The sequence below is a fragment of the Rhincodon typus genome, chromosome 4 (assembly GCF_021869965.1).
Source record: "Rhincodon typus isolate 14 chromosome 4, sRhiTyp1.1, whole genome shotgun sequence".
Lineage (NCBI taxonomy): Eukaryota > Metazoa > Chordata > Chondrichthyes > Orectolobiformes > Rhincodontidae > Rhincodon > Rhincodon typus.
This window is the reverse complement of record NC_063335.1, coordinates 102271595-102298534: the sequence shown is the minus strand read 5'-3', so window position 1 is coordinate 102298534 and position 26940 is coordinate 102271595. Positions and strand designations below refer to the sequence as shown.

The 26940-nt window shown below is 41.0% G+C and overlaps 1 protein-coding gene across 8 annotated transcripts in view; it reads right to left on the bottom strand.

Moving 5' to 3' along the window:
* tsnare1 (T-SNARE Domain Containing 1) overlaps positions 1-26940 on the bottom strand; it is a 716417-nt gene that overhangs the window by 120769 nt on the left and 568708 nt on the right. Inside the window, exon 11 of one of the 8 annotated variants that reach the window (XM_048595874.1) lies at positions 25247-26494. The exons of the other annotated variants lie outside the window; for them this stretch is intronic. Within the exon in view, the coding sequence (XP_048451831.1) occupies positions 26417-26494 (78 nt within the window). The 3' untranslated portion in view covers positions 25247-26416. Of the gene's footprint in view, positions 1-25246; positions 26495-26940 lie in introns of those variants that run through there. 8 annotated transcript variants of the gene reach the window in all.

Below are 26940 nucleotides of genomic sequence, written 5' to 3'. Positions count from 1 at the left end.
CAAGTCTAAAATAGGATAAGGTTTGAAATCAGGAATATGATTTCAACTCTGAGGTTGTCTTTCAAACTAAAGAATGAGATTTGCTTTAACGTAGTATGTCTTAGGACTTTAGTGCTGATTTTAACAATGACATGTCTGGTTTTGGCCAATACTGAGGTCATGTGATCATCACTTGTGCCATCTATTGCCTTTGGTGCTAGCCTGAACTGGAACCAATCGTTCCTCAAGCTCTTGTTGTCTCTTGCTGTTCCTCTTCCCTCCCTCGGCTACTTTTCACATTGACATCCCTTTCCAGAGTTCTCTCCAATACCCTACTTGCTGCATCCATCAAGTTCAGAGGAAACTAACCTGTACCTAGTCCTATCATATACTCCCAGGAAAGATACCAAGAGGAATTAGCTCAAGAGTTGAGCAGCATCTGTCCATTTTTATTTAAAGTAGAAAGGCAGATGGTTATTTTTCCACAGAAGAGGGCAGATCATTGTTCGCATTTTCCAGCTCAAGATTCACCCAATTGATTCCTAGAATGGCGGGACTGAGGTATGAGGAGAGGTTGAATCACTCCAGATTATATTCGCTGGAGATCAGAAGAGTGAGGAAGGATCTCAACCAAATCTATAAAATTCTGACAGGGCTAGACAAGGTAGATACAGGAAGGATGTTCATGATGGCCAGGGAGTCCAGAACTAGGGGTCACGGTATAACGTGAACCACTTAGGTCTGAGATGAGAAGAAATCTCCTCACCCAGAGAGTAGTGAGTCTGTGGAATTTGTTGTCACAGAAAGCAGTTGAGATGAAAATGTGTGATTTCAAGAAGGAGTTGGATATATCACTTGGGGCTAAAGAGGTTAAAGGAAATGGGGGAAAAGTGGGAACCAGCTATCGAGTTGGATGATCAACAATGATCAGAGTGAATGGCAGAGCAGATTTGAAGGGCTGAATGGCCTACACCTGCTCCTATTTTCTATGTTTCTTTGTTCTAAGGATGTTAAATAGCTCGAGCTAATTAATGGCTGTTCGGTACTTGAAGTTTCTTCATTCTTTAAAGTCTTTGGAAACTTCATGGTGAGCACAAATGACTTGGTTTGAAAGATGCACAGGAATTCTCAAGGCTTTAGAGGTTGGGGAATTGTCCATGAAGAAGGCTTGCCAATTTTTTTTTAGAACTGATTAAATCACAGTGGTTGAGTCAACACTTAGAATTGATCAATTGTGTGGAAGGACATGTTGATGGGCTTAGCGAGAGATATGACTGATGGTGAATTTAACCTGAGGGTCACCGTGCCTCAGGTGAGGCTGAGGTTGAGAAGGAGGGATCTTCATGGTGACCTCAACCAGTATGGGGCTTGAACCTACACTGCAAACCAGCCATCCAGCCAACTGAGCTAAGTGACCCCACCACCACCCACCTCAGTAAACCAGTATTGCTGCACACTCCATATTAGACCAAATGACCAATTAACACCTTTGAAAATTGTTCACATTTCCTCAGGTCAACAAATTTTCATCACAATGATAATACCACACTTAAGGATCTTGTATTCCAACCGCAATGTCAAGGGCATTTAAAACTAAATTCCCAACTCTCCTCCTTTTATCGTTATAATCTAAACATGTGAATAGAAACTTCACAATTCTAAGTGAAAGCATTCATGTGACTGGTCAATTAAAGAAAGCTCCTGAGGCAAATAATACATTACTGTCAAATGTAAATAGAATACAAGGTCCTCTGGATGGATAAAGATTGACCTCGTCTCAACCTTCACTATTCTCAAGAAACCATCAAAATCAAGGGAGGTCACTTTACCCCGGGTGCCTATTCATTCCTGATAACTCCATGTTGTGACCTTTGCTCCAAATCCTTTATTTTAAGAAAAAAATCTATTTTCCAATCAGCCTGTTCAGGGTTGTTATTATACACCTCTGGAATAGGTGGGATTTGAACCAAGGTCTCCTGGCTCAAAGCTAGGGATACCGCCACTGGCTTACCTTTAGTTGACCAAAGTCTATTGCTGTCAGATTTAACAGTAAAAATAAAATACTCTTTAGCGCAAAACACGATCTTAAACGAGACAAATTGTATGCTGGATAGAGCTACCTTTGGTAAGAAGTTGATAGCCACTTAAATTCCATTCTAGCCCTCGTCATGAGATGTATGTCAGCACTTCACCTAACTCCTCCCAACAGTAATCAGTGAACAAGTGGCTTGCTGAAGTGGTGGCATGGTGGCTCAGTGGTTAGCACTGCTGCCTCACAGCACCATGGACCCAGGTTCAATTCCAGCCGTGGGTGCTCCGGTTTCCTCCCACAGTCCAAAGATGTGCAGAGTAGGTGGATTGGTCATGCTAAATTGCCCGTAGTGCCCAGAGATGTTTAGGTCAGGTGGGTTAGACATGGGAAATCAGGGGTGGGATAATGTGTCTGGGTGGGGTGCTCCTCAGAGGGGTGGTATGGACTTGTTGGGCTCAATGGCCTGTTTCCACACTGTAGGGATTCTATGACTGAAGATTTTGAAGCTATTTAAAAGCTGTTGCAGTTGGAGAGTTCAAGAGAACTTTTAAAATATCTTTAGAAGCCTCTACCAACATTTATTCTAACTGCAAGATAGTCATCAAGCTATAGTTAGCAAGAAATGAGGATAACAGCTGACTGAAATGTTTTTGCCTTTAAATGGCTAATGCATTTGTAAAGCGCTTTTCACATATTAAACTGCGCAAATGCTTTCCACAGAGGTGAAGCTGGATGGTGGAAGAAGTGGTAAATAAAGCAGATACAGAACTTGATTCTGAAATCTTGCTGAAGGTCGGGAGAGAGAATTTAGAAGTGCAGGCAACACCACAGAGAGACTTAAGTGAGGACATGATTCTGAGTTCAAAGCTTTGGAAACCAATGGGGATTGGTTAGATATTGATGATGACAGAACAAGACAGAGTGTGGCAGAATTTTGACTAGTTTTAGTCTGTGTCATATGGAACCCGAAACAAGAAAAATGTTGGAGAATGTGCACCTGGAAGGAACAAAAACTTAGGGGCTGGATTTTATAGCCCACTGCCAGGTATGATTTTGACGACAGGGAAGACACAGTTGGGTCACCAGTGCATCTTCAACCCGCTAAACTGTTCCCCACAATACACTAGACCTATTTGTGGCCAGTTAATTGACAATTAAGGACATCAATCAACCTTCACCAGCACAAAGCACAAGGAAAGGGATCTTGTGGTACTGTCCCTAACTCTGGGCCAGAAGATCTGCGTTCACACCTCGCCTGCCCTGGAGGTCCATATCTAAACAAGTTGTTAAAAAATGCTTCCAAACTTTTGATAAAAGGTGCCAGGGCCAAAATACTATCTACAAAAGGGACCCTTCGTAAAGGAGGGATGGAAAACAAGGGTCAGCAATTGGCAGGCACCCTGCGCATACAGGGAAAGCCCCGATGTTCTGCAACTTTTTGTTCCTCCTTGCCTCTCTTGCTATACCCGTCCCCACCCTCTTCTCCCCAATCCCTTAAAAGCCAAGGATTTGACTAACTCATGGGCAACATGGTCTTCATAAATGAGTGGCTTGAGAGATGGTGCAGGAGGGTTCAGAATTTTGGGACATTGGGACCGGTTCTGGGGAACTATTACAAATCGGACAGTCTATACCTGGGCAGGACTGGAACCAATGTCCGAGGAGGTGCTTTTGCTAATGCTGTTGGGCAGGGTTTAAACTAATGTGGCAGGGGGATGGGAACCAAATGAGGAGGCTAGTGGACAGTAAGGAGGTAGTAACTAAAGCCTGTAAGGAACTAGATAATGAAGTCAGTGTGACTAAGGGGAAGAGTAGGCAGACAGCAGATGATAAACGCAAAGGGAACAGGTGGTCTGAGGTGCATTTGTTTTAATGCGAGAAGTGTAGAAGGTAAGGCAGATGAACTTAGGGCTTGGATTAGTACCTGGGAGTATGATGTTATTGCTATTACTGAGACTTGGTTGAGGGAAGGGCAAGACTGGCAACTAAATATCCCAGGATATAGATGCTTCAGGCGGGATAGAGAGGGAGGTAAAAGGGGTGGAGGAGTTGTATTACTGGTCAAAGAGGATATGACAGCTGTGCTGAAGGAAGGCACTATGGAGGACTTGAGCAGTGAGGCAATATGGGCAGAGCTCACAAATAGGAAGGGTGCGGTAACAATGTTGGGGCTGTACTACAGGCCTCCCAACAGTGAGCATGAGACAGAGGTACAAATATGTAGACAGATTATGGAAAGATGTAGGAGCAACAGGGTGGTGGTGATGGGAGATTTTAATTTTCCCAACATTGACTGGGATTCACTTAGATTTAGGGGTTTAGATGGAGCAGAATTTGTAAGGAGCATCCAGGAGGGTTTTCTAGAGCAGTACGTAAATAGTCCAACTCGGGAAGGGGCCATACTGGACCTGGTTTTGGGGAATGAGCCCGGCCAGGTGGTTGAAGTTTCAGTAGGGGATTACTTTGGGAATAGTGATCACAATTCCGTAAGTTTTAGAATACTGATGGACGAAGACGAGAGTGGCCTAAAGGAAGAGTGCTAAACTGGGGGAAGACCAACGATAGCAAAATTCGGCAGGAGCTGGGGAATGTGGATTGGGAGCAGCTGTTTGAGGGTAAATCCACATTTGATATGTGGGAGGCTTTTAAAGACAGGCTGATTAGAGTGCAGGACAGACATGTCACTGTGAAAATGAGGGATAGAAAGGGCAAGATTAGGGAACCATGGATGACAGGTGAAATTGTGAGACTAGCAAAGAGGAAAAAGGAAGCATACATAAGGTCTAGGTGACTAAAACAGATGAAGCTTTGGAAGAATATCGGGAAAGTAGGACCAATCTGAAACGAGGAATTAAGAGGATTAAAAGGGGTCATGAAATATCTTTAGCAAACAGGGTTAAGGAAAATCCCAAAGCCTTTTATTCATACATAAGGAGCAAGAGGGTAACTACAGAAAAGGTTGGCCCACTCAAGAACAAAGGAGGGAAGTTATGCGAGGAGTCAGAGAAAATGAGTGAGATTCTTAATGAGTACTTTGCGTCGGTATTCACTGAGGAGAGGGACATGACGGATGTTGAGGTTAGGGATAGATGTTTGATTACTCTAGATCAAATCGGCATAAGGAAGGGGGAAATGTTGGGTATTCTAAAAGACATTAGGGTGGACAAGTCCCCAGGTCCGGATGGGATCTATCCCAGGTTACTGAGGGAAGCAAGAGAGGAAATAGCTGGGGCCTTAACAGATATCTTTGCAGCATCCTTGAGCATGGGCGAAGTCCCAGAGGATTGGAGAATTGCTAATGTTGTCCCCTTGTTTAAGAAGGGTAGCAAGGATAATCCAGGTAATTATAGACCGGTGAGCCTGATGTCAGTGATGGGGAAGTTGCTGGAGAAGATACTGAGGGATAGGATATATTTACATTTGGAAGAAAATGGGCTTATTAGTGATAGGCAGCATGGTTTTGTGCAGGGAAGGTCATGTCTTACCAACTTGATAGAATTCTTTGAGGAAGTGACAAAGTTGATAGATGAGGGAAGGGCTGTGGATGTCATATACATGGACTTCAATAAGGCGTTTGATAAGGTTCCCCATGGTAGGCTGATGGAGAAAGTGAAGTCGCATGGGGTCCAGGGTGTACTAGCGAGATAGAGAGAGAACTGGCTGGGCAACCGGAGACAGAGAGTTGTAGTGGAAGAGAGTTTCTCAAAATAGAGAACTGTGACCAGTGGTGTTCCACAGGGATCCGTGTTGGGACCACTGTTGTTTGTGATATACATAAATGATCTGGAGGAAGGTACAGATGGTCTGATTAGCAAGTTTGCAGATGACACGAAGATTGGTGGAGTAGCAGATAGTGAAGGGGACTGTCGGAGAATGCAGCAGAATATAGATAGATTGGAGAGTTGGGCGGAGAAATGGCAGATGGAGTTCAATCCAGGCAAATGCGAGGTGATGCATTTTGGAAGATCCAATTCGAGAGCGAACTATACGGTAAATGGAAAAGCCTTGGGGAAAATTGATGCACAGAGAGATCTGGGTGTTCAGGTCCATTGTACCCTGAAGGTGGCAACGCAGGTCAAGAAGGCATACGGCATGCTTTCATTCATCGGACAGGGCACTGAGTACAAGAGTTGGCAGGTCATGTTACAGTTGTATAGGACTTTGGTTCGACCACATTTGGAATACTGCGTACAGTTCTGGTCGCCACATTACCTAAAGGATGTGGATGCATTGGAGAGGGTGCAGAGGAGGTTCACCAGGATGTTGTCTGGTATGGAGGTCGCTAGCTATGAAGAGAGGTTGAGTAGATTAGGATTATTTACATTAGAAAGGCGGAGGTTGACGGTGAACTTGATTGAAGTCTACAAAATCATGAGAGGTATAGACAGGGTGGATAACAAGAAGCTTTTTCCCAGAGTGGGGGACTCAATTACTCGGGTTCACGATTTCAAGGTGAGAGGGGAAAAGTTTAAGGGAGATATGCGTGGAAAGTTCTTTACGCAGAGGGTGGCAGGTGCCTGGAACGCGTTGCCAGCGGAGGTGGTAGAGGTGGGCACGATAGCGTCATTTAAGATGTATCTAGACAGATACATGAAGGGCAGAGAGCAGAGGGATACAGATCCTCGGAAAATAGGCAACAGGTTTAGATAGAGGATCTGGATCGGCGCAGGCTTGGAGGGCCGAAGGGCCTGTTCCTGTGCTGTAATTTTCTTTGTTCTTTGTTCTTTGTTCATCATAATGGCCTACTTGCAGTCCCAGCAGTGACCACTATGGACTCCTGGTGCATCTGGAACTTCTGGCTAATCAAATTGGCTAGCAGCTCCTGAGAGTTGGACTCCATATTATTTGCAAGGGGTGAAGTCTTGCCCTGAGTATATTTAACCCGGTCCTAGAACATTATCATTTTGAGGCAGGGCAGGCTTCTTAAAAGTCATTCCTTGGGCACCACCAATCTTTCTGGAGGTAGGAGCAATTTGCTGTCCAACACTGACTCACCTAAAATTGAGTCCCAGGTTTCAGCAGACAAAGGACTGAGGTAATGATGTTAGCAGATGGTGGTCTTGAAGGTCAAAACGGAAGGAGGTTGAAAGGTAACTAAATCTCAAACAGGGCACTAAGATTGCATATTATTTAGTGCAACCTGGAAAGAAAGTTCAGCTGGGGGTAGCGGTACTAGCTTTTTGGCAAGAATATTGGAACTTTAGTCTTAGCAGGAAAGAGACTTCTTCAGGGTCCAGACCCGAAACGTCAGCTTTCCTGCTCCTGTGATGCTGCCTGGCCTGCTGTGTTCATCTAGCTCTACACCTTGTTATTTCAGACTTCAGCATAGGCAGTTCCTACTATCTCAGCATTAAAGGGGAATATGGGGAGGAAAAGGAACAATAGCATGCCACTGTTGTAATCAGAGAGCAAAAATATACATAGAGCAGAATATAATAATGAGATCACTGAGACACACCAAGCTGTTCATTTATATTAACATTTTGTATTATCAGGGAATTCTGAAGAGCATCATGATGTCCTCCACTTTTAAGATACATGAATAACTTAATAATGATGGCACTGAGAGCAACATATTCGCAAGTGCCTTAAGGTCCACTTATACACAGAGATTTTTTCCATTTATTTGCTGTTCTTATACTGATCTGAGTAAGGCTGAATAGGCCCTCATCTTGTTCGCTGATGATTCCTGATGTTCTGACAGTCATGGTAATAGAATATTCCTATTAAGAACCATTTCTGTTTGATTAATAGTTATTCCTAGCTCAAAGCAGTTTACTTAAAAAGATCAAGATGCAATCAGAATTTTTGAAACCACAAGCATAGAACAGAGAACAGTACAGCACAGGAAGGGGCCCTTCAGCCTACGATGTTTTGTCAAACATGACGCCGAATGAAACTAATCCCATCTGCCTGCCATTGGTCTATATCCCTCCATTCTTTGCATATTCATGTGCTTTTCTAAAAGTCTCTTTAACGTCCCTATTGTATCTGCCTCCACTACCACCCCTGGCAGCATGTTCTACACTCATACCACTCTCTGTATAAAAAACATGCCCCTCACATTTCCTTTGAACTTTCCCTCTCTCACCTTAAATGTGTGCCCCTAGTATTAGACATTTCAACTCCAGGGAAAAAAATTCTAATCATCAACCCTATCTATGCATCTCATAATTTTATAGACTTCTATCAAATCTCCCATCAGCCTGCGCTGCTCAAGAGAATATGACCCAAGTTTTTCTAGCCTCTCCTTATAGCTCATACCCTCTAATCCAGGCAGCATTCTGGTAAACCACTTCTTCACCCTCTCCAAAGCCTCCACGTCCTTCCTGTAATGTGGTGACCTGAAATGAACACAATACTCTAAACGTGGTCTGACCAAAGTCTCATAAAACTGCAACATGACATCCTGACTCTTATACACAATTCCATGACCAGTAAAGGCTAACATGCTATATGCCTTCTTCACCACCCTATCTACTTGTATGGCTGTTTTCAGGGAGGTATGGACTTGAACCCCAAGATCCTTCCGTATGTCAATGCTGTTTACTGTCTTGCCATTAACAGTGTACTTTTCCTTAACATTTGATCTCCCAAAGTGTAGCACCTCATACTTACCCAAATTAAACTCCATCTGCCATTTCTCTGCCCATATCTGCAATTGATCTACATTCCACTGTATCATTTGACAACTTTCTACACTATCCACAACTCCATCAACCTTTGTAGCAAACCTACTAAGCCACCCATCTACAATTTTCATCTAAGTTATTTATATATATCACTAACAGCAGAGGTCCCAGTACGGAACCCTGCAGAACACCACCGGTCATGAACCTCCAGCCTGAAAACCACTCTTCCACCAAAACCCTCCGTCTTCTACGGACAAGCCAATTCTGAATCCACGCAGCCAAGTCACATGCATCTTAATCTACAATGAGGAATCTTGTCGAAAGCCTTCCTAAAATCCATGTAAACAAGATCCAGAGCTCTGCCCTTATCGATCACCTTCATCACATCCTCAAAAAATTCAATCAAGTTAGTAAGACATGACCTGCCCTGTGCAAATCCATGCTGTCTGTCCCTAATTAGGCCGTGCTTTTCCAAATGTGCATGAATCCTATTCCTAAGAATTCTCTCCAATAGTTTCCCAACCACCAATGTCAGACTTACTGGTTTCCTGAATTATCCCTATTTCCCTTCTTGAACAGAGGAACAACATTAGCTACTTGCCAGTCCTTTGGGAACTCTCCAGTGGCTAGTGAGAATACAAATATCTTGGTCAAGGCCCTAGCAATCTCCTCTCTTGCCTCTCTCAATAACCTGGGGTAGAATACATTTGGCCCTGGGGCCTTATTCACCTTAATGCTCTTCAAGAGATCCAACACCACTTCTTTCTTGATCTCAAAATGTCCCATGCTCCACATAAACCTCACTATCATCCATATCTTTCTCAAGGGTGAATATCGATGCAAAGTACTAATTTAAGATCTCACCCACGTTCTCTGCCTCCAAGCACAAGTTCCCTCCTTTATCTTTGAGTGGTCCCACCTTTTCCCTTGTTAGTCTCTTGTTTTTAATGTATCTATAGAATGCCTTGGGATTCTCTTTAACTCAACTTGCCAAGGTCATTTCATGGCCCCTTCTAACTCTCCTAATTGCCTGCTTGAGTGCTTTCCCGCTTTTGTCATATTCCTCACAGGCCCTGTCCAATTTTAGCTTCCTCATGGTTACATCTGCTTCTTCTTTTTACCTTTTGATTACATTCACAACCTCCCTCATTATCCAAGAATCTCTTATGCTGCCATCCTTGTCCTTCCTTCTTACTAGAACATGCTGGTCTTGAATTCTCCCCAGCAAGTCTTTAAACAGTTTCCCCTTGTCAAATGTGGACTTGCCTGATAACAGCTCCTCCAAATTAACACTCTCTAGTTCCTAGCTAATACTGACATAATTTGCCCTCCCCGCAAGGTCCTGATTTATCCTTGTTCTTAGCTATCTTAAAATTTAAGAAGTTATGATCATTGTTACCAAAATGTTCTCCCACTGAAAGGTCAGTCATCCGGCCAGGCTCATTAGCCAACACAAGGTCCAGTATGGCCCCTCCTCTATTTGAATTATCCACATATTGTTTCAAGAAGCGCTCTTGGATGCGCTTAACAAATACCGTCCTATCCAAGCCCAAACAGAGACAGAATCTCTGGCATATCAGACTATAAATGTTACTTAGGACAGAATTAAGAAGTCATAAACTCAGTTGTGGTTTTAATGTTAATGTATTCTGTGGTTTAGAAGTATACAGGGACAGCATTCATCAAGACTGTAATTTCTATTTTCTCCTGTACAGAAGCAATACATCTAAATGTGCTTTAAGTGTCAGTTTGGTTCACTGTTGGTGGTATTGTTGTCCAAGTGAAAAAGTTACAGAATCCAATTTCATTCCAGCATTTGATCAAATACTCCAAGATGACACATCCATGCAGTGCTGAGGGAGCATTGAGTGATATTTACTATCCATCAGGCCACATGTTAAACTTAGCCCTATATCTGGTTCAAATAAATAACAATATTGCACGTTTAACATAATGTAACATTCCAAAGGAGGGATGAGAGCATAGAGCAATTTGAAACCAAGGATGAGAATTGGAAAATATGAGGCATTATTTGACTGGTGTTCAATGTAGGTCAGTGAGCACAGGAGTGATAGGTGAACAGGAATTAATTGTAAGTAAGGTCATGAGCAACAGATCTTTGAATGATTTTATATTTGCAGAGGGTACAATGTGGAACTCCAGACAGGAACACGCTGGAATCACAAAATAGATGTAAAAGATACTACATCATTATTCTTCTTCAGAATCATTGCTTATTCATGTTAATTATGATTACAGACCATTGCAACAAAAATACACAATTTCAATTTCCTCAGATATCCTCTGGCTTGTGAGTATTTCCAGCTTTTGCTCTTCATTTCAGATTTCCAACATCAATGATAGTTTTGCTTCATTTATTTTGTTTGTTACTTGTAGTAGCTGACTTGAATGCAACACTCACATACGTAAGTGTGGCTACATTTGAAAAGTAATCCATTCAGTTAAATCATTTTGGATGGTATTGTAAAGATACTGTACAAATACATGTTCTTAATTTTTATGAGTTCTTGAAGTCAGCGACCTTTGAACCAAAATGACAAACATTGCACAAAAATAGAAGACTGCCTCTACTGCCCATCACAAAATCTCAGACAAGTCAAGGCTTCTGTGTTTCAGCTCTTCTTCAACCCTGGTAACAAATATTGTACTTAATTATTTCAGGAGCTGCCAAATATGCTGTTTCTTCTCAACTATCCGTGTGCCAAACCAGAAAAGAACACAAAAATGTGGAAGAACCAGTCAGCCAAAAACATGAAGCAAACAAAGTAGACATTAAAAGCATTGTGTACATAAATTTTTCCCCTTCTCAAATGTCTTCTGAATAAAAGCAACATGCCACAGATTCTGGAATTTTGAAACAAACACAGAGAATGCTGGAGAAGCTCAGCAGGCCTGGTAACATCTGTGCAGACAGAAAGAGTTAAACGTTTTGAGTATGGGATGAGGCTTCTGTTCTGAAGGTGCTGCCTTGCTAGCTGTGGCATTGGTCCACTGCTTTTGCATGATGCTGAGTGGAAAATACAATATAGACAGGAATCGATAGAGAAAGTAATTGATAGCAAAGCGCTTGACCAGAAAGCTCAGTCACATCCTCACTTGATATACAGCTTTGAGCAGGATTTTGTAGAAACCCTGGCGGTCATTTTGTGCTTATTATGATGGCTTGATATTTAACAATATTTAGGAACTTGTGTGTTTGAATGTTAGTTAAGATGCACAGATTTTCTTTTAAAGAGGTCAATGAAAGATCAGGGGAACTTTATTAATAATAAGGCACATCGTGGAAACCACAAGGTTCCAGATAAACACTTACTTTGATTGCTTGAATTCCCTTCAGTGAAAACATCGGATTATTTCTGTGATAACAAGGTGTAGAGTTGGATGAACACAGCAGGCCAAGCAGCATCAGAGGAGCAGGAAAGCTGACATTTCGGGCCTAGACCCATCTGCTCCTCTGATGCTGCTTGGCCTGCTGTGTTCATCCAGCTCTATACCTTGTTATCTCAGATTCTCCAGCATCTGCAGTTCCTACTATCTCTGACTATTTCTATGACTGGGTTTTATAGCTGTTCTATTAGAATAGCATTTTGCAGGATTAGATTATCAGTTGGGGCAGCCTCCTGAGGGGCAGGCTGCACAGTTAGTGTCTCGCGTTTCCAAAGCACCCTTGCTGTGGATTGAGTGTGAATGCTGATTGTAGTTTTGAAGAGTGGCAGGAAGACTTCGCAATGCTCTGTTTCCTGAGCAGGCTGCATCTGCCAAGATCCTTTGGCAACCACCTATGTTTGATGACACACATGCCAGAATGTCACATCGACAGCCATGTAAACATTTCAAATCTAATCCTTTTCTGCCTTCAAGAACTGTCACTTGTTTGACAAAAGGTTTTTTGCTTCCCCCGCTACCTCACCAAAACTGATTTGTTTCAGGAAGAAATCTGTTTTTTTTTCTCCTTCACCGTAGGTATGTGCATGTTCGTGCGTTCGTTTTGGGTTATTTAGAGGGATAAACACATTTTCACATTACAATCTAAGTAAGTGTGCTAATCAATTTTGCATCTTCACTGAATAAACTTTTTTCTTACAATAAAGCAATAACCTTGTGTTGATCGAAGCAACCTAGTTGATGGATTTTTTTTATATTACGTCTAATATAGATAAGATAGACCGGAACCAGTAAAACAGGTGATTTACTTTTATGACCCATAAAGCAAATGCACTTGTCCCATCTTGATCATAACGTGACCCATAAACAATAAGACAGTTGAAGCACCTGAACTCAATGGCGAATCCCAAACGTTGGCGTAGCAAAGATCAACAAAAACTCAATATTAGCCTTGAAATGAAACCCATGACCCTCAGTTAAATTATAGAATACCTCAATGGACAGTGTTTTTAAATAGTGGAGCCTGCCTCACATTAATGTCAGGAAATTAAATCAAACCAAGCCAGCAGTACTTTGCCACTGAAATCAACTATTACAACCCGGGGAATTCAGATCTTGAGTGCAAAATGCTACACAGTCGAGCTATTAGCATTTGTTTCATTTAATATCAATGTGTTTTTGTGAAATAATTGAACTGACAGGGCTCTGAAAACAATGTCTCTCTTCAAATCTGTTCAGTTATTTCAACTCAATCAGATGTTAAGCTGATTCAACCATGCCACCAACTCCATTTCCTCTCTGATTATGTAAATAGATTGTCATCTCTATTAAAAAAGCTTTGAATTTTTTTTAAAATTGACTTTAAAAGTGACTGCAGCAAAGCATATAACAATAATCTGTGCTGCCAGTTGCTGTGGGCTCTCAGTTCTATTGGCTCGCTTGCTGCAATTAGATTTGGATGCTGAAGAAACATTAGATGACAGCTTGCATTACAGAATGAGAAAGACTAGGCTTGCTACAAGGAACATCTAAACAATTGAAGTAACCTGATATGTATGCGCAATGGAATGAATGCTCTCCTCTTTTAGCATTCAGCAAGTCATAGACTGGAGAGACAAGTGTACAAACAACATGATAGATTACTTTTAAATCCTATAGATATAAAGACTTCTCATCTTGTGGATGAGTTATTCTGCATCTGTCTCCATCTGTTAATGTGTCAGACAATTATAAAATATTAATCTTTTATTTTATCATGCTGTACACAAAAATGTTGTAGAGGAACTAAGCCATTCAGCCCATTTAGTATACCTTTTATCTGTGTCATCTTGATACCCTTACCTGACAAAAAGAAAATGATTAATTTACTTCTTAAGCACTTCTGTTGATCTGATATCTGCTGCCAGTTTAGAATTTTTTTTTTATTTTTGTGAATAAGCCGAGATGAGTGAGGGAGGGATTTTAGAGTAGATATACAGAAATTATATTTTTCTTGTGAGGGAATCTTGCTGAACCAAGGGGTCAGAACATTGAACGATGGAGCAGATTTTTGACATTCACTCCTCCACAGCTCCTCGTCTCTTACATTATGCAAATATTTAATGTGTCTTTCATGGATTCAAAATGAGTGATGCTTTATCTATCCACTTTGAACTCCATGCACTAGAGTTTCTTAATTACTAAGGCTGTCTGTTTCCTTTTGTAGTACGCTGTTTCCATATGCACATTTTAAAGGGTCTCCCTGATTAGGGCCCCCAAAAACGTGGATATGCCATGCACTGTTCACACTTCCAGGTTATTAAAAAAAATGAAAAGTTGAGGGTCTATTACAAATCCCGAGGGGATTCCACTTGCTCCCATTATCCACGCCCTGTCTCTTATTTCACAACCAAATACCATGTCACAGGTTCCTTTCAACATTGTCAACACCTTCCTTTTCAGGAAATATTCATGAAGAAATGCCTTCTAAAACTCTAGACAAACACCATTCGTAGATATTCTTGTGTTCAACATGCTAATGACATTTTCAGGAAATTCAACTAGGTTAATCAAACATGACCTACCCTTCACACAAATGGCTATTGCCACCCCTTTGGATCAAACATTAAAATAGTCATATTTTCACATATTACAGATATCAATAATAAAAGCCAGTGCTACAAGCAGGTTAAAATATAATGTTATTAGACAAATAACACACAACGTTCTCCAATGTCAGGAGAAATAAGTGCAGGAGTAGGTCTTCATCCCTCCCCAAGCCTGATCCATCATTCCATATGATTGTGGTTGATCTGCTTGTAACCTGAACTCCATTCTCCAGTGTCCTCCCCGAAGGAAACTCAATGCAGAAGGAAGGTCCACCAATATCCCAATCTTCAATGTTAAGGTAGCCCAGGGATATCAGTGCAAAGGATAAGGCTGAGTCTTTTGAAACAATGTTTGGCTGGAGGTCCGCAGCATCATGTGACGTCAAGAAAGCAGCCAGTGTACTGCAAGGACAGGGGCCCTAACAATATTACAGCAATAGTGCTGAAAAGATGAGCCATGTACCTGGTCAGACTGTTCTCATTCAGCAACAATGCTGGTATCAATTTGACACTACGGGAAACTGCCCAGGTATGTCGTGAACACAAATGTGGGAAAAATCCATTTCAGTCACTTGACTGCTCCATCAGTCAAGTGATGGAAGGGGCCACTAACAGTGCTGTGAACAGTACTTGTTAAGCAATAACCTACTTGCTGATGCTCACTCTGGGTTCCATCAGGGTCACTCAATGCCTGATCTCATTAAAACTTTAGTTCAAACCTGGACAAAAGCACTGAATTCCAGAGGTGAAGTAAGAGTGACAGCCCTTGACATCATGATGATACCTAACCAAGTGCGGCAATGAAGAGTACTAGCTAAACTGGAATCTATGGGTATTGGGTGGGGGCAGGCAAACTCTCCAATGGTTGGAGTCATGCCTTGCACATAGAAAGATGGTTGTGGTTGTTGGAGGTCAGTCATCTCAGCTCCAGGACATCTCTGCAGGAATTCCTCAGGGTAGTGTCCTCAGCCCAACTTCATTAGTGACTTTCCCTCTGTTGTAAGGTCAGAAATGAGGATGTTCATTGAAGATTTCACAATGTTCAGCACCAATCATGAATCCTTAGAAGAAAACCATGTCCAAATGCTGCAAGACCTCCATGAGACTCAGACTTGGATGAAAAGTGGCAAGTAAATTCGCTCTACACTTTGATTCCTTGATTGTCTTACTTTATCTTAACATAATCTTCCAACCAATGTTCAAGTTGACACTATCTATCTCTCCCTTCACCTAATTCAACCCAACTCTCGGGTTTGAGGCTTGTCTGATAACAACCTTTCTCACACAATTTTTGGTGTGGTTCAAGTACAAAGCAGCAGAAGACATTATTCTGAGATATTGTTTGCTTCCTACTTACATCTGAATGATGTGTTTCCACCTTTTCCATGCTTGACTTGACATCCATATCCCCCTTTTCCAATGTAACAAGTCTTTGTTCCCCATATTCAATCAGTTACACTAAACAAGTTGGTAGTCTCTGGGAGAAAATGCTAGGACATATTAGTACATCCCATTGGGGTTTGGTTCAAATACATACAAGGATCAAGAAAACTCATGCCTTTATGCAAAACAAAAGTTTTGCAGGCTACCTATGCTTCTGTAATCAACTGTAACAAAGACAGATTAATTGGCTACTTGCTTCATTTCTGTTAGAAAATTTAGCTTTGTGCACAATAGTTGCATTACAGTAACTGTTCAAAAATAATTCACTGTGTGAAATGCTGAGAAATGTGATAAGGCCATACCAAAAAGATTTTTTTTCTCTTTAAAGTTAGAGTGGATTAATTTGGCTGGTTCAAAAACAATTAAATAGAAAATTCAATGTGCTAAGGGTTTGATAATATACAATAAATTTGAGGCAGAAGCTAAAAGAAAGCTTCAGAGAAAGCTAATCTTCCATCAGACTTCAAACAGACTAAAGCTACCGAAAGTAGACATGAAGCACCTCTGAAATGGATGAACATAAGGTTGCACAGAGGAGCTCTGTAACTAAGATTACGTGGGATTATATCAACAATTAATTACTTTAAAAGATGGAGCTGCCATCTGTCTTAAGGTAAATATTTATCATTCGTATCACTCACCTCCACCCCCATTCTCTTTAAAGAGTTATGCTTCACATTGAAAAGCTAACACCAGGAAAGTGGAGCCGCACCACGAGTTTTGTTTATTTTGATATCCAGCTAATTTCACGGCAAATCTTTCTCTTCTGACATGAATCATATCCTGTCACATGTAGCGGTAAATCAGCAAATCGGAAGCTGGTGGAGGTAGCAGTTGTGTTGTGACACAAAGCTGTAATGTATTTTAAAAATAATGGGCCCTATTACTACTGTCAAAGACTAAAACAACACTTTTCAATCTCTGCCTTCATTACCAGCCAGGTACAAATATAAGCTCGCCTGATGAAGCAACAGTGCTCCTTTTATGTGTTGCAGTCAGTTGTTTGTTGGCTGGGGGGTGGGTATGAGATGAGATGAGCATTTATTTTTGATGTGTCTTTGTATAGTAGAAATGAATAGGAAGAACTGAATTTTCTCTTCTCAAATTTTCAGTTAATTGATGGATAAAATCAAGAAGCAACATATTTTTTAAACTACAGCCCTAGTATCTAGTACCTGACATGAAGGTATAAGTAAATACAAGCCCTAATTATATAGAGTCCGAGCAAGAAAATATTAACTACACTGCAGTTTCGTCAAAATCCATCATCTTGATCTTTATTTGTTCACCCATTTGGCCATAGGTTGGTGCAACTCGATAGGCCAAAGGTCCTCTTCTGTGTTGTATGACTCTATGATTCCACGATTGTGTACATTGATAGGCTAATTGACTGTGAGGAGCAGTGCAGCAAAGTCTGGTCCTATCCACTTCCCAGCAGCATTCATTATCTGAGGATTAACAGCAGGAACCCATGGCCTTCCATTAACTACACCTTCTCTCAAGTAATGGAGCTGAATTCATGCCTTTCCAAGTATTTGTCTTTGGTGTCCCTCATCAACATTGCTGATTAACTATCTACAGCATGCAGAATTACAGCATTGTTATGACACAGGAGACCATTGTGCCCAACATGCCTCCACTTATTCTATTGCCTAATGCCAATCTCCTGCCTTTCCCCATATTGCTGCTCAGCATTTCTTCCAAATAACCATCCAATACCCTCTTGAATCCCTCAATTGAACCTGGCCCCTCCACATTGCTTGGCAGTGCATTCTGTACCTAAATGACTTGCTGTGTGAAAGGTTTCTGAGTTGAATCAAAAAGCAGTTGAGCCATACAGATCAACCTGCTCCCCAATCCCAGCTCCTGCCCAATTCAATGCCCAATCTCAATTAACTTTGGCTGGAGTAATGGCACTGAGTCATGGCCAGTGACCAATCCTTGATCACATCACAGTCCTGCCTGACAGAAAGTGAGTGTGTGTAAATTTCCTGGCACAATCGCTGTCTGATCTGTCAGCTGTGGTTTATTTGTTAGCACTCTTGCCTCCAAGTCAGAAGACTAGGGTTCAAGTATGACTCAAGACGTGACACTCCAGGAAATAGTGAGAAGACCTTTACTTCGGCCGTGTGGACTTTCAGATGAGTCATTAATTCAAGACTCCACTTGTCTTCTGTGCTGGATGTAAGAGAACCCATAGCACAATAATGATTTTCTCCATACAGCACGTTCTCTCTGTGCAGTGATCCTGATATCCACACACCACTAATAGAAGTGGCAAACCTTAAGAATATTGCTGACAGTGAGCTAACAGCACACAGGCTGAGAGAGGTGTTGTACAGACAAAGAGAAATCTAATTGTATTGTAAGAGAAAGAAATGGAAAAACAGCAGTTGGAACACAAAGACAAAACAGTGTGGACAAAAAGGGCTCAGGGCATTTAGATTACCTCTTCAATTCTGCACAGAATTTCTCTCTCTTATGTACTTAACCTTCTCTTACTCTGTAGACCATCTCTCTCACATTGCGAGCTCTCAGCAACATCCTTAAGGGTGGTTACCTATTACTTTTGTCTACACTGTTCCTCAACAGCTTCAACTGCTCCCAGTTCTATATCTACAGCGACAGTCTCTTCAATGCTCTGTTCGGTTGAATGAGCGGCAGTATCCTTCCCTCCATGCATGCTGTTGGCTCTCCTGTAGGCCTGACACTATTATTAGCAGTGTCATTTGCTGGGATGGCAGTCAGATGCCTGTCAGGAGATGCTCTGAGCTGGATTCAGAAGACTCAGTGAAGGTCAAAAGCCCAGAGAATGGACAGGAGAAAAAGGTGAAAGGTAACATTTTGTGTTCTCCTTCTATGGGGAGTTTGCAGTATTCAATTGGGTGGGATGGTGGCCCCATTTGGACCCTACTACTTTCTTGTCTCCACCACAATTGTGAGCTCAGAAGGCCTCCCACTCCACTACCAATTTGAACAATTGTCCCTTGTTTAAAGGTTCTCAATATCTGCTGGAATGATTTGTCAATGGAAAACGGTGGGGTCTCACAGAGAACCACCTGCCTGCCTTTAGTGTCAACCACCCTAATCTCCCACCACGATGATCACATGAAACCCTTAGTGTCAAATCTTTCTTACTTGACCCAGCTCACTCCCTGTAAAAGGTTATACCTTTATTGGAAGATGAGTACTAAGCATGGGTGAAAGGACCTACACCATAGATCAGATCACATGTAAAGCCTGCAGCTGCCAAATGACAGTGCGGTTAGACAAGGCTGAGGAACTAGGCACCAGATGTGGTGTGGTGCAGTCTTGAATGTAGTAAAAGAGGTAGGTTAACAACATTATCGAAGTAAGGAAAGGTGAATAAGTTTGCTAATCAACCTACATACTATAGTTTAAACCACTTCCCAGCCCCTTCACTCTACCTTGCCAAACACACTCCATCACACCCAATTCAGTTCAACAGCACCGATCCTTCACTCTGTGTAATACCACACTGACTCATGTATCCATTCATAGCTGCCACTAACCCCAATCCTAAGCAATCGTATAGTCCAACATCAAACTCAATGAATTTAGTCCATCTAGGTGAATACATGACTTTCAGCCACTCTACATTCTGTTTTTCCCTCCTCCTGGCAAAAGTCAAAGCAAAATACAGGCATCAGGACAGGGCTGGAGCTGGGATACTACAAAATGTATAGATTCCCGATGCAGAGGAGGATGCTGTGGAAGTAAGTTGCACATTCCTCTTAATTTGATGTAGAGAGACAGAGTGCTCACAGATGGCTGGTGAAAGAATTGCAGATGTGTCTGACATTAAAAAATACTGACATTATTTCAACAATGACTGAATGATAAGAAGAGAGAGTATGGAGTTTGTCAAAGTCATTACTTTGCCACAACTAACTTCTATTTTTACTTCCTGTCTGAATTCAACCCATCCGCCCGTTATCTCTTTAATTGCCACAGTCAAGAGGAATGACAACATAGATGGCATGGCGAGACCAATTCTGTTACTTCTCTTAGTAGAAACATATTAGCTATTATGAAAAACAACAGAGCGATAATAGAAGATGATTTGTAGCTCAGGGCACAATCCTATCTCATCTCATAATACACAATGGTCGAGGCATAGCTCACAGCAACATCCATCTTCCATTTCACAAATGAGTTGTTCAGCTTCTTCTCATGGGTAAAATAAAAGTCCAATTGTAGTACTTTGCTGACAAGACATTCTTTGATTTTATTGTGTGTTAACTAAAGGAAACTGAGTAGAAAATATTTCAGGAGAAAAGAAGCTGGCATGATTATCCTGAGACTGTGTCTGAGAAAAGAAATCTGCACTCACTTACTGACACTTTTGACCTCAATCTTTTGCTCCTTTAAGGCACAGAATGTAGAATTCTGCACACTTCTTTTTCCTCTCTCGATCTATTAAGCATGGAAATGAAAATTTATTGTATTATCTCACTCTAACTTACTCACAATAGCTAGCACAGTAAAAGGTTTCTTTTTATAACTCAAGTAATTATTGTCCTTGCTTACAATCTTACAACAAAACAGTTTATGCTTATACAACACTTTTGACATAATTACGAGGTGTTTTACAGGAATATTTTAAAATATGATGCTGAGTGACAAAAGAGGTATTAGATCAGATAACCAAATATTTTATCAAAGATCTAAGTTTTAAGAAGTGTCTCGAAGTACATAAAGAGGCCATTCGGTCCATTATGTCGTTGATTTTTCTTTGGAAGAGATATTGAATTGGTCTCATTCCCAGCTCTCCCTCCATGGCTGGGTAATTTTCTCTGCCTCAAACATGATCCAGTTCCATTATGAAAGTTTTCATTGCTTTCTCTAGCCTTTCCTGTCGTATATTCCTGATCATAATCACTCAGTGCGTGAGAGAAACAAAATCTGGTCTCGCATCTTGCTTTTTTGTCAATTACCTAAATTTTCTGGTGTTTGGTTTTCAAGCCTTATTATACCTGACAAAGGAGGTTCCTCATTAACTTTATCTCGAATCTTCACCAATTTAAACATCTCCATAAATCTCCATTTAATCTTCCCTGTTCTAAGGAGGATAATGCCTTCTTATTGAGTCCCTCATTTTTGACTCCTTGGCATTTTGATTCCCACAACAGCTGGGGACAGAAATAAAAAGCCATCACAGCAGTGTTTAGTTAATCCTGTTCCAGTGGCAACTGCTGTTTACATATTCACAGTGAAAACTAAAAGGGTGGTGTACTAATTAAAATATCCTAAATATACTGGATATACCTGATCCTGGAAACATATTCCCAAGGAAAAACCTTGTGAATAAACCAAAAATGAGTCCAATTTGCTCAGATTACCTGTAAATTGCATTGAAAAAGGTCCGAATTTATACTGAATATAAATCCATAGAAACAATCGAGACGCTGTCATTACTGTCCCCAGTGTGGGTGATCTGAAGGATTGCAAAAGTTGTATTTTAAAGTGAATTAAATGTTGTTTACCTTCAGTTTATTTTATTATGTCACTGCATGCTTGCAAACAATGCTTGAACTTTGAACCAACTGAGAGGCTTTCGGAAGGTAAAAAGCCCTGAGGTCGCTATGGAGATAATTGCAGAGATGAAGCTAACCTCTCATCAAAAACTGATGAGGCTTGGTTTTGAAAACCAAAGCAAATGAGAGGAAAAGTGACATGGAAGCACAGAAATTTAGCATGTTGTGATTTAATAATACATAGAAAGCGTGAGTTCTAGGAAATTTGGCAGGTCAAGTAGCTTTATAAGGGGTCAGGGAATTACAGCTGCAGAATGAATGCCAAGGGAATGTGTGCATTTTTCTGATGGATCACGTTGTGTGACTGCCAGCAATTCTGATACTCGGACAATTTAGGTCATATTGGAGGGACACATCGCAGATCAGAGCTGTGACCTGTACAGCCAGACCCAGAATAAAACAGCTTTCCATAGTACGAGAATGTTTATACCTTATCAGAATGGAAGCCACTGCAAAAAGGATTAAGTTGTATCAAATCTTTTGGATTGAATTTAACATGTATGTGTGTATTGCTGAAAACATTATCTTCCTTTTTCAATGCACCAATTTAGCCTTTATCGCCTTTTTGGCTTTTTACAAGTTTGCATTTTAAAGAATCTTTTGATGTTTCAGTGTAATCATGGAGGCTTGCCACTCAAATTCGTAAGTTTTGTTGTTCCATGTGTTATATCTTTAAATGATGATGATTTAACAAATCTCTGGCTTATCCAATATTCTCATCAACAGCGTCATAACAGGTTAAGCAAAGTGCTGTGTTTTATGTTTTGTCCTGAACTTTCATCAAAACAGAGAGCCCCTCTGTCATGGCAGACAAGACCAGCAATTGTAAGTCTCACCCCTGAAGACAGCACTCTCTGTTTTCTTAAAGGGAGGAATGCAGTTGGGTTGACATATATACATGCATGGCTCACATAAGAATCTGGTCATTTATTTCATCAGCCACCTCCTTTGAAGTGGGATTTTGACAGCCTTGGAATGTGAAATATGAAGCATGCAAAACAGACCTGGTAGGAGCAAATCTGAATTTTATTCTTTGTGTAGTCATGGTATCCAATTGAGAGGGTAGGTACCCTTTTGAAAGAGCTAAAACGTCATTTGGTGGAGCTAAGGTGGCCCTCGAAGGAGATCAGATTCAATGTACAATAGACATGTATAAACTTAGAAAGTGAATAAACACAGCACTGTCAAGATCACTGAACTGTCAACAGATCTGTCAAAATCACCTGACAAAGAACCTGTAAAAACAATTATCAGGCTCTCAAGGCATTTAAAGATTCTGCCCTTTAAATCTTTGAAAAAAATAATAAAGTGTTCTTTTTCAAAAGGAAATGATTACTTGCTATTTCACTTTGTCTTTTGACATTAGTCTGAGGACTTCCATTGCTGAGTTACTACTTCATGCAGCCACCATCATTACAGTAGGGTGCCCACCATTTCACAGTTTGATTGACAGCTACAGAGCAGCACGGTGGCTCAGTGGTTAGCACTGCTGCCTCACAGCACCAAGGACCCGGTGTTCGATTTCACCGCTGGGTGACTGTCTGTGTGGAGTTTGCACATTCTCCCAGTGTCTGCATGGGTTTCCTCCCACAGTCCAAAGATGTGCAGGTTAGGTGGATTGGCCATGCTAAATTGTCCAGTGTTCAGGGATGTGTAGATTAGATGGGTTATAGGGGGATGGGTTGGTGTGGACGAGTTGGGCTGAAGGGCCTGTTTCCACACTGTAGGGATTCTATGATCTATGATCTAAATTTATGGACTCTTGATATTGGAACACATGTGCATTCAGGGAAGTAACAGTGGCATTATCTCTAGATTGTTCATCCAGATACATAGGTAATGTTCTGGGGACTTGGGTTCAAATCCTGCCACAGCGAATGGTGGAACTTGAATTAATAAAAAGCCTGGAATTAAGAGTCTAATGATGACCATGAATCCATTGTCAATTGTTGGAAAACCCCATCTGGTTCACTAATGTCCTTTAGGGTAGGAAACTGTCGTCCTTACCTGGTCTGGCCTACAAATGACTCCAGACCCACAGCAATGTGGTTGATTCTTAACTGCAGGAATGGACAATAAATGCTGGCCTGGCTAGCAACACCCACATACCATGAACGAATAAATTTTAAAAATTGGATTAAATGTTTGTATTTCTAAGGCTTACTTAGTTGAAGCAAGTGGGTTCTTATGAATGAGAAGTTTTTTTTTTCCAATTGAGTGAGGTCTGCAACACACACTTAAAAATTTGTTTTATCTCCTCTCTTCATGAATCGTTAGATCATCCAACAGTGTGCACCAAATGAGTTGGCATGGAAAATGCAAAGGAAAAGAAAGTGAGTTGGGAGGGGATACGTTTGTGTGGAGAGGATGGCAACAGTGAAAGTGGGTGGGGGCCTGAGATGGTATGAGTTGGAATGGATGTGTGTGCGGGGATGGTACTGCATGAGGGGTGAAAAGGTATCTGATATTACATTCTTATTTGTAAACTTCAGACAGGGCCAGATCCCCTGAGCAGGCCTTCTATCAAGCCCACTACTGCATGCAGTACTCTCCTTAGTTACTTTGGGATTAACCATCCTGTCTTCTCATCAAATTCAAATTTCTTTGTGAAAATGGTTGATGCACTTTAAGCACAAATGTTGGAGACTGAAAACAAGGAAGAGTTTTCACTTTAAAAATGAAACATGAATGAAGATGTAATGTTTGGCACAGTCAATTGAATAAAGGAGACAATTTATCGAAACATTGCAAAATATGTTGATTTCTGCTGAGGCCAATCATGTAACGTGTAAGGTTGAGGTTCTGTGATGTGTAGGATGCACTGGTTTTTTTTTCCCCCACTCACGGGCATACTTATATAGATCCAACGGCTGCACAATGTTTTAGGTCGGATATTTTAATTCTGCCCAATTTGGGAGGATGTCCGAGCACAAGTAATGCAGGAAATTTGGAGTGCTGCTCACGAGAATGCTTTTCACTGTTTTATTTAAGTGGCTGAGACAAAGTCAGCTAAAAGCTGGTTATCATTTTTCTTTTGTGTGGGAGTTTACTGAGTGCTTCATTGTAAAGCATGTAGAGAGGTCCTGAGTTCAGGAAAGATACTGTAGAAATGCAGGTCTTTTTTTTTCCTAATGTCCTATTGCCAAATAGTGAAGACCTTTATTAAAAAAAAAATCTATTCAAAGCACTGAATTTAATAATTGTGGTATTCTTTTCCTGTACCAATCAAATCAGGTGTCACATTAGTTCCCTCCACCCACAGATAAAATGAACAAGATTTCTAATGATTTGAATATTTGATTTGTTCTATTCATAATAGCAAACCACGCAGAATCATTATTTATTCAGAAAAAAAGTGTTGTTCCCATCATTTTTACTTTGAGATTTAAACTCTCTAAAACAAATTCAACATTCAAGGTTTTAAATGGCTATACAATTTTAATGCATCCATTTACATCTTTGATACTCTGTGAATCTTCAATTGTATGTGACACAGATGATGTTTTGATATGAATTAACAAAGGGAATGAATGGTCCCACTTCCTTCCTGCGAATGTCAATTGAATCAGTCACAAATTCACTTGACTATGCTGTTTGTGTAACACCACAGAATGAGAATCAAAGAACACTTACATTACATTTGTTTTATTTCAGGTAGTTTTAATGCTTCTCCAATTGCTACATATTTTTCTGTATGACATTACTCAGACTGACAACGTTATAATATTGCCGTGTCATGTGAGTTTTTTTGATATAAAAGGCTATTTCTGGTGGAATTCAGTTGGATTCAGTACTATTTCTGTGGCTTTTCAAGTCATAAATCAAAGATTCAAACTTAAAAGTAGGGGACACAATTATGAAATTTGCAGATTATATACATGAATTAGCTTTCTCGTTGACAGTGAGGTGGCAAGTCATACACTGCTGGAAATATTCAATGGATTGGTCAGCTGTATACAGGGAAGCATCAATGGAATTCAGTTCAGAAAGATTTGAAGTAATGTATTTAGGGGTTGATCTTTGGGTCACTACCGAAGGCTGGGAATGTACTCAGAATCGAAGTGACCTTCCTATCAGGCTGAAAAAGACAATTATTACTGCGCAGAATTGTCCCAACACCTTTGTGTTCACAGCAAAATGCCTGTTTTCAGCAACTGAAATCCGTGCCCTTGTTTGTGCCATCAACATTTTTCTCTCTCTGCAGATGCCACCAGATCTGCTGGGCATCTTTTGCATTTTGTATTCCTGAAAGCGAGGAAGAGAGGTGACCAGAAGAGGATATAATGGGTCAAGTTGGCCCTGGAGAGAAACGATCAATTTCTAATCAATTAAGTTTTGTACAATAGAGTCCATTGGGTACTTTACCAACCAGCCAGCAGTTACAGCACTTAAGTGGTCATCATTTGACCAATTAAGGGCCACACAACTCACCACCTCTTCAATCACCATGTGGAAGGCACTTAGGTTTCTCACTGGGAAACCATGGCAATCTGCCAGCCTTGTTAGTGGGGGTTGGCCTCCAATTATTGCAATCTGTGCTTTGGAGATGGTGCACAGATTGTAGGGGAAAAGGAGGGGAGTTACAGGATTCGTAACCTCTGACCTGCTCTTATAGCCACTGTGTTTTTATGGTTAGGCCTGTTCAGTTTGTGATCCATGGTAACTCCCAGGGTGTTGATAGTGGGGGGGATTCAGTGATGGTGATGCTATTGAATATTGAAGTGCACTGGTTAGATTCTGTCTTGTTGAAGATTGTCACTGACAGGCACTGGACAATTATCAGGCCAAAGCCAGATATTGTTGAAGACTTGCTACATTCGGATAATCTTGGTTTGCCTCTAGTTGTGGCTTCAGTACCTGAGGAGTCAAGAATGGTACTCAATATTGTGTAATCATTGGCAAAAATCCTCATTTCTGACCTTACAATGGAGGGAAGGTCATCGATAAAGCTGCTAAAAATTGTTGGGCCAAGGCCATGACCCTGAAGAACTCCTGGACAACAAGGTGCAGAGCTGGATGAACACAGCAGGCCAAGCAGCATCATAGGAGCAGAAAGGCTGACGTTTCGGGCCTAGACCTTGTTGTCTCGGATTCTCCAGCATCTGCAGTTCCTACTATCTCTGAAGAACTCCTGCCCAGTTGTCCAAATGTGTCCACACAATGTGATCACCCCCACACTTGGAAAAACAATTTGGAAATCGCAGTCAATTGTGTTTCTATCTCAAACTAAGATATACCTAGATTTACTTTATATATCGAAACAGCAAGCCACAGCAAGAACAAGCACCACAAGTTGCTAGAAA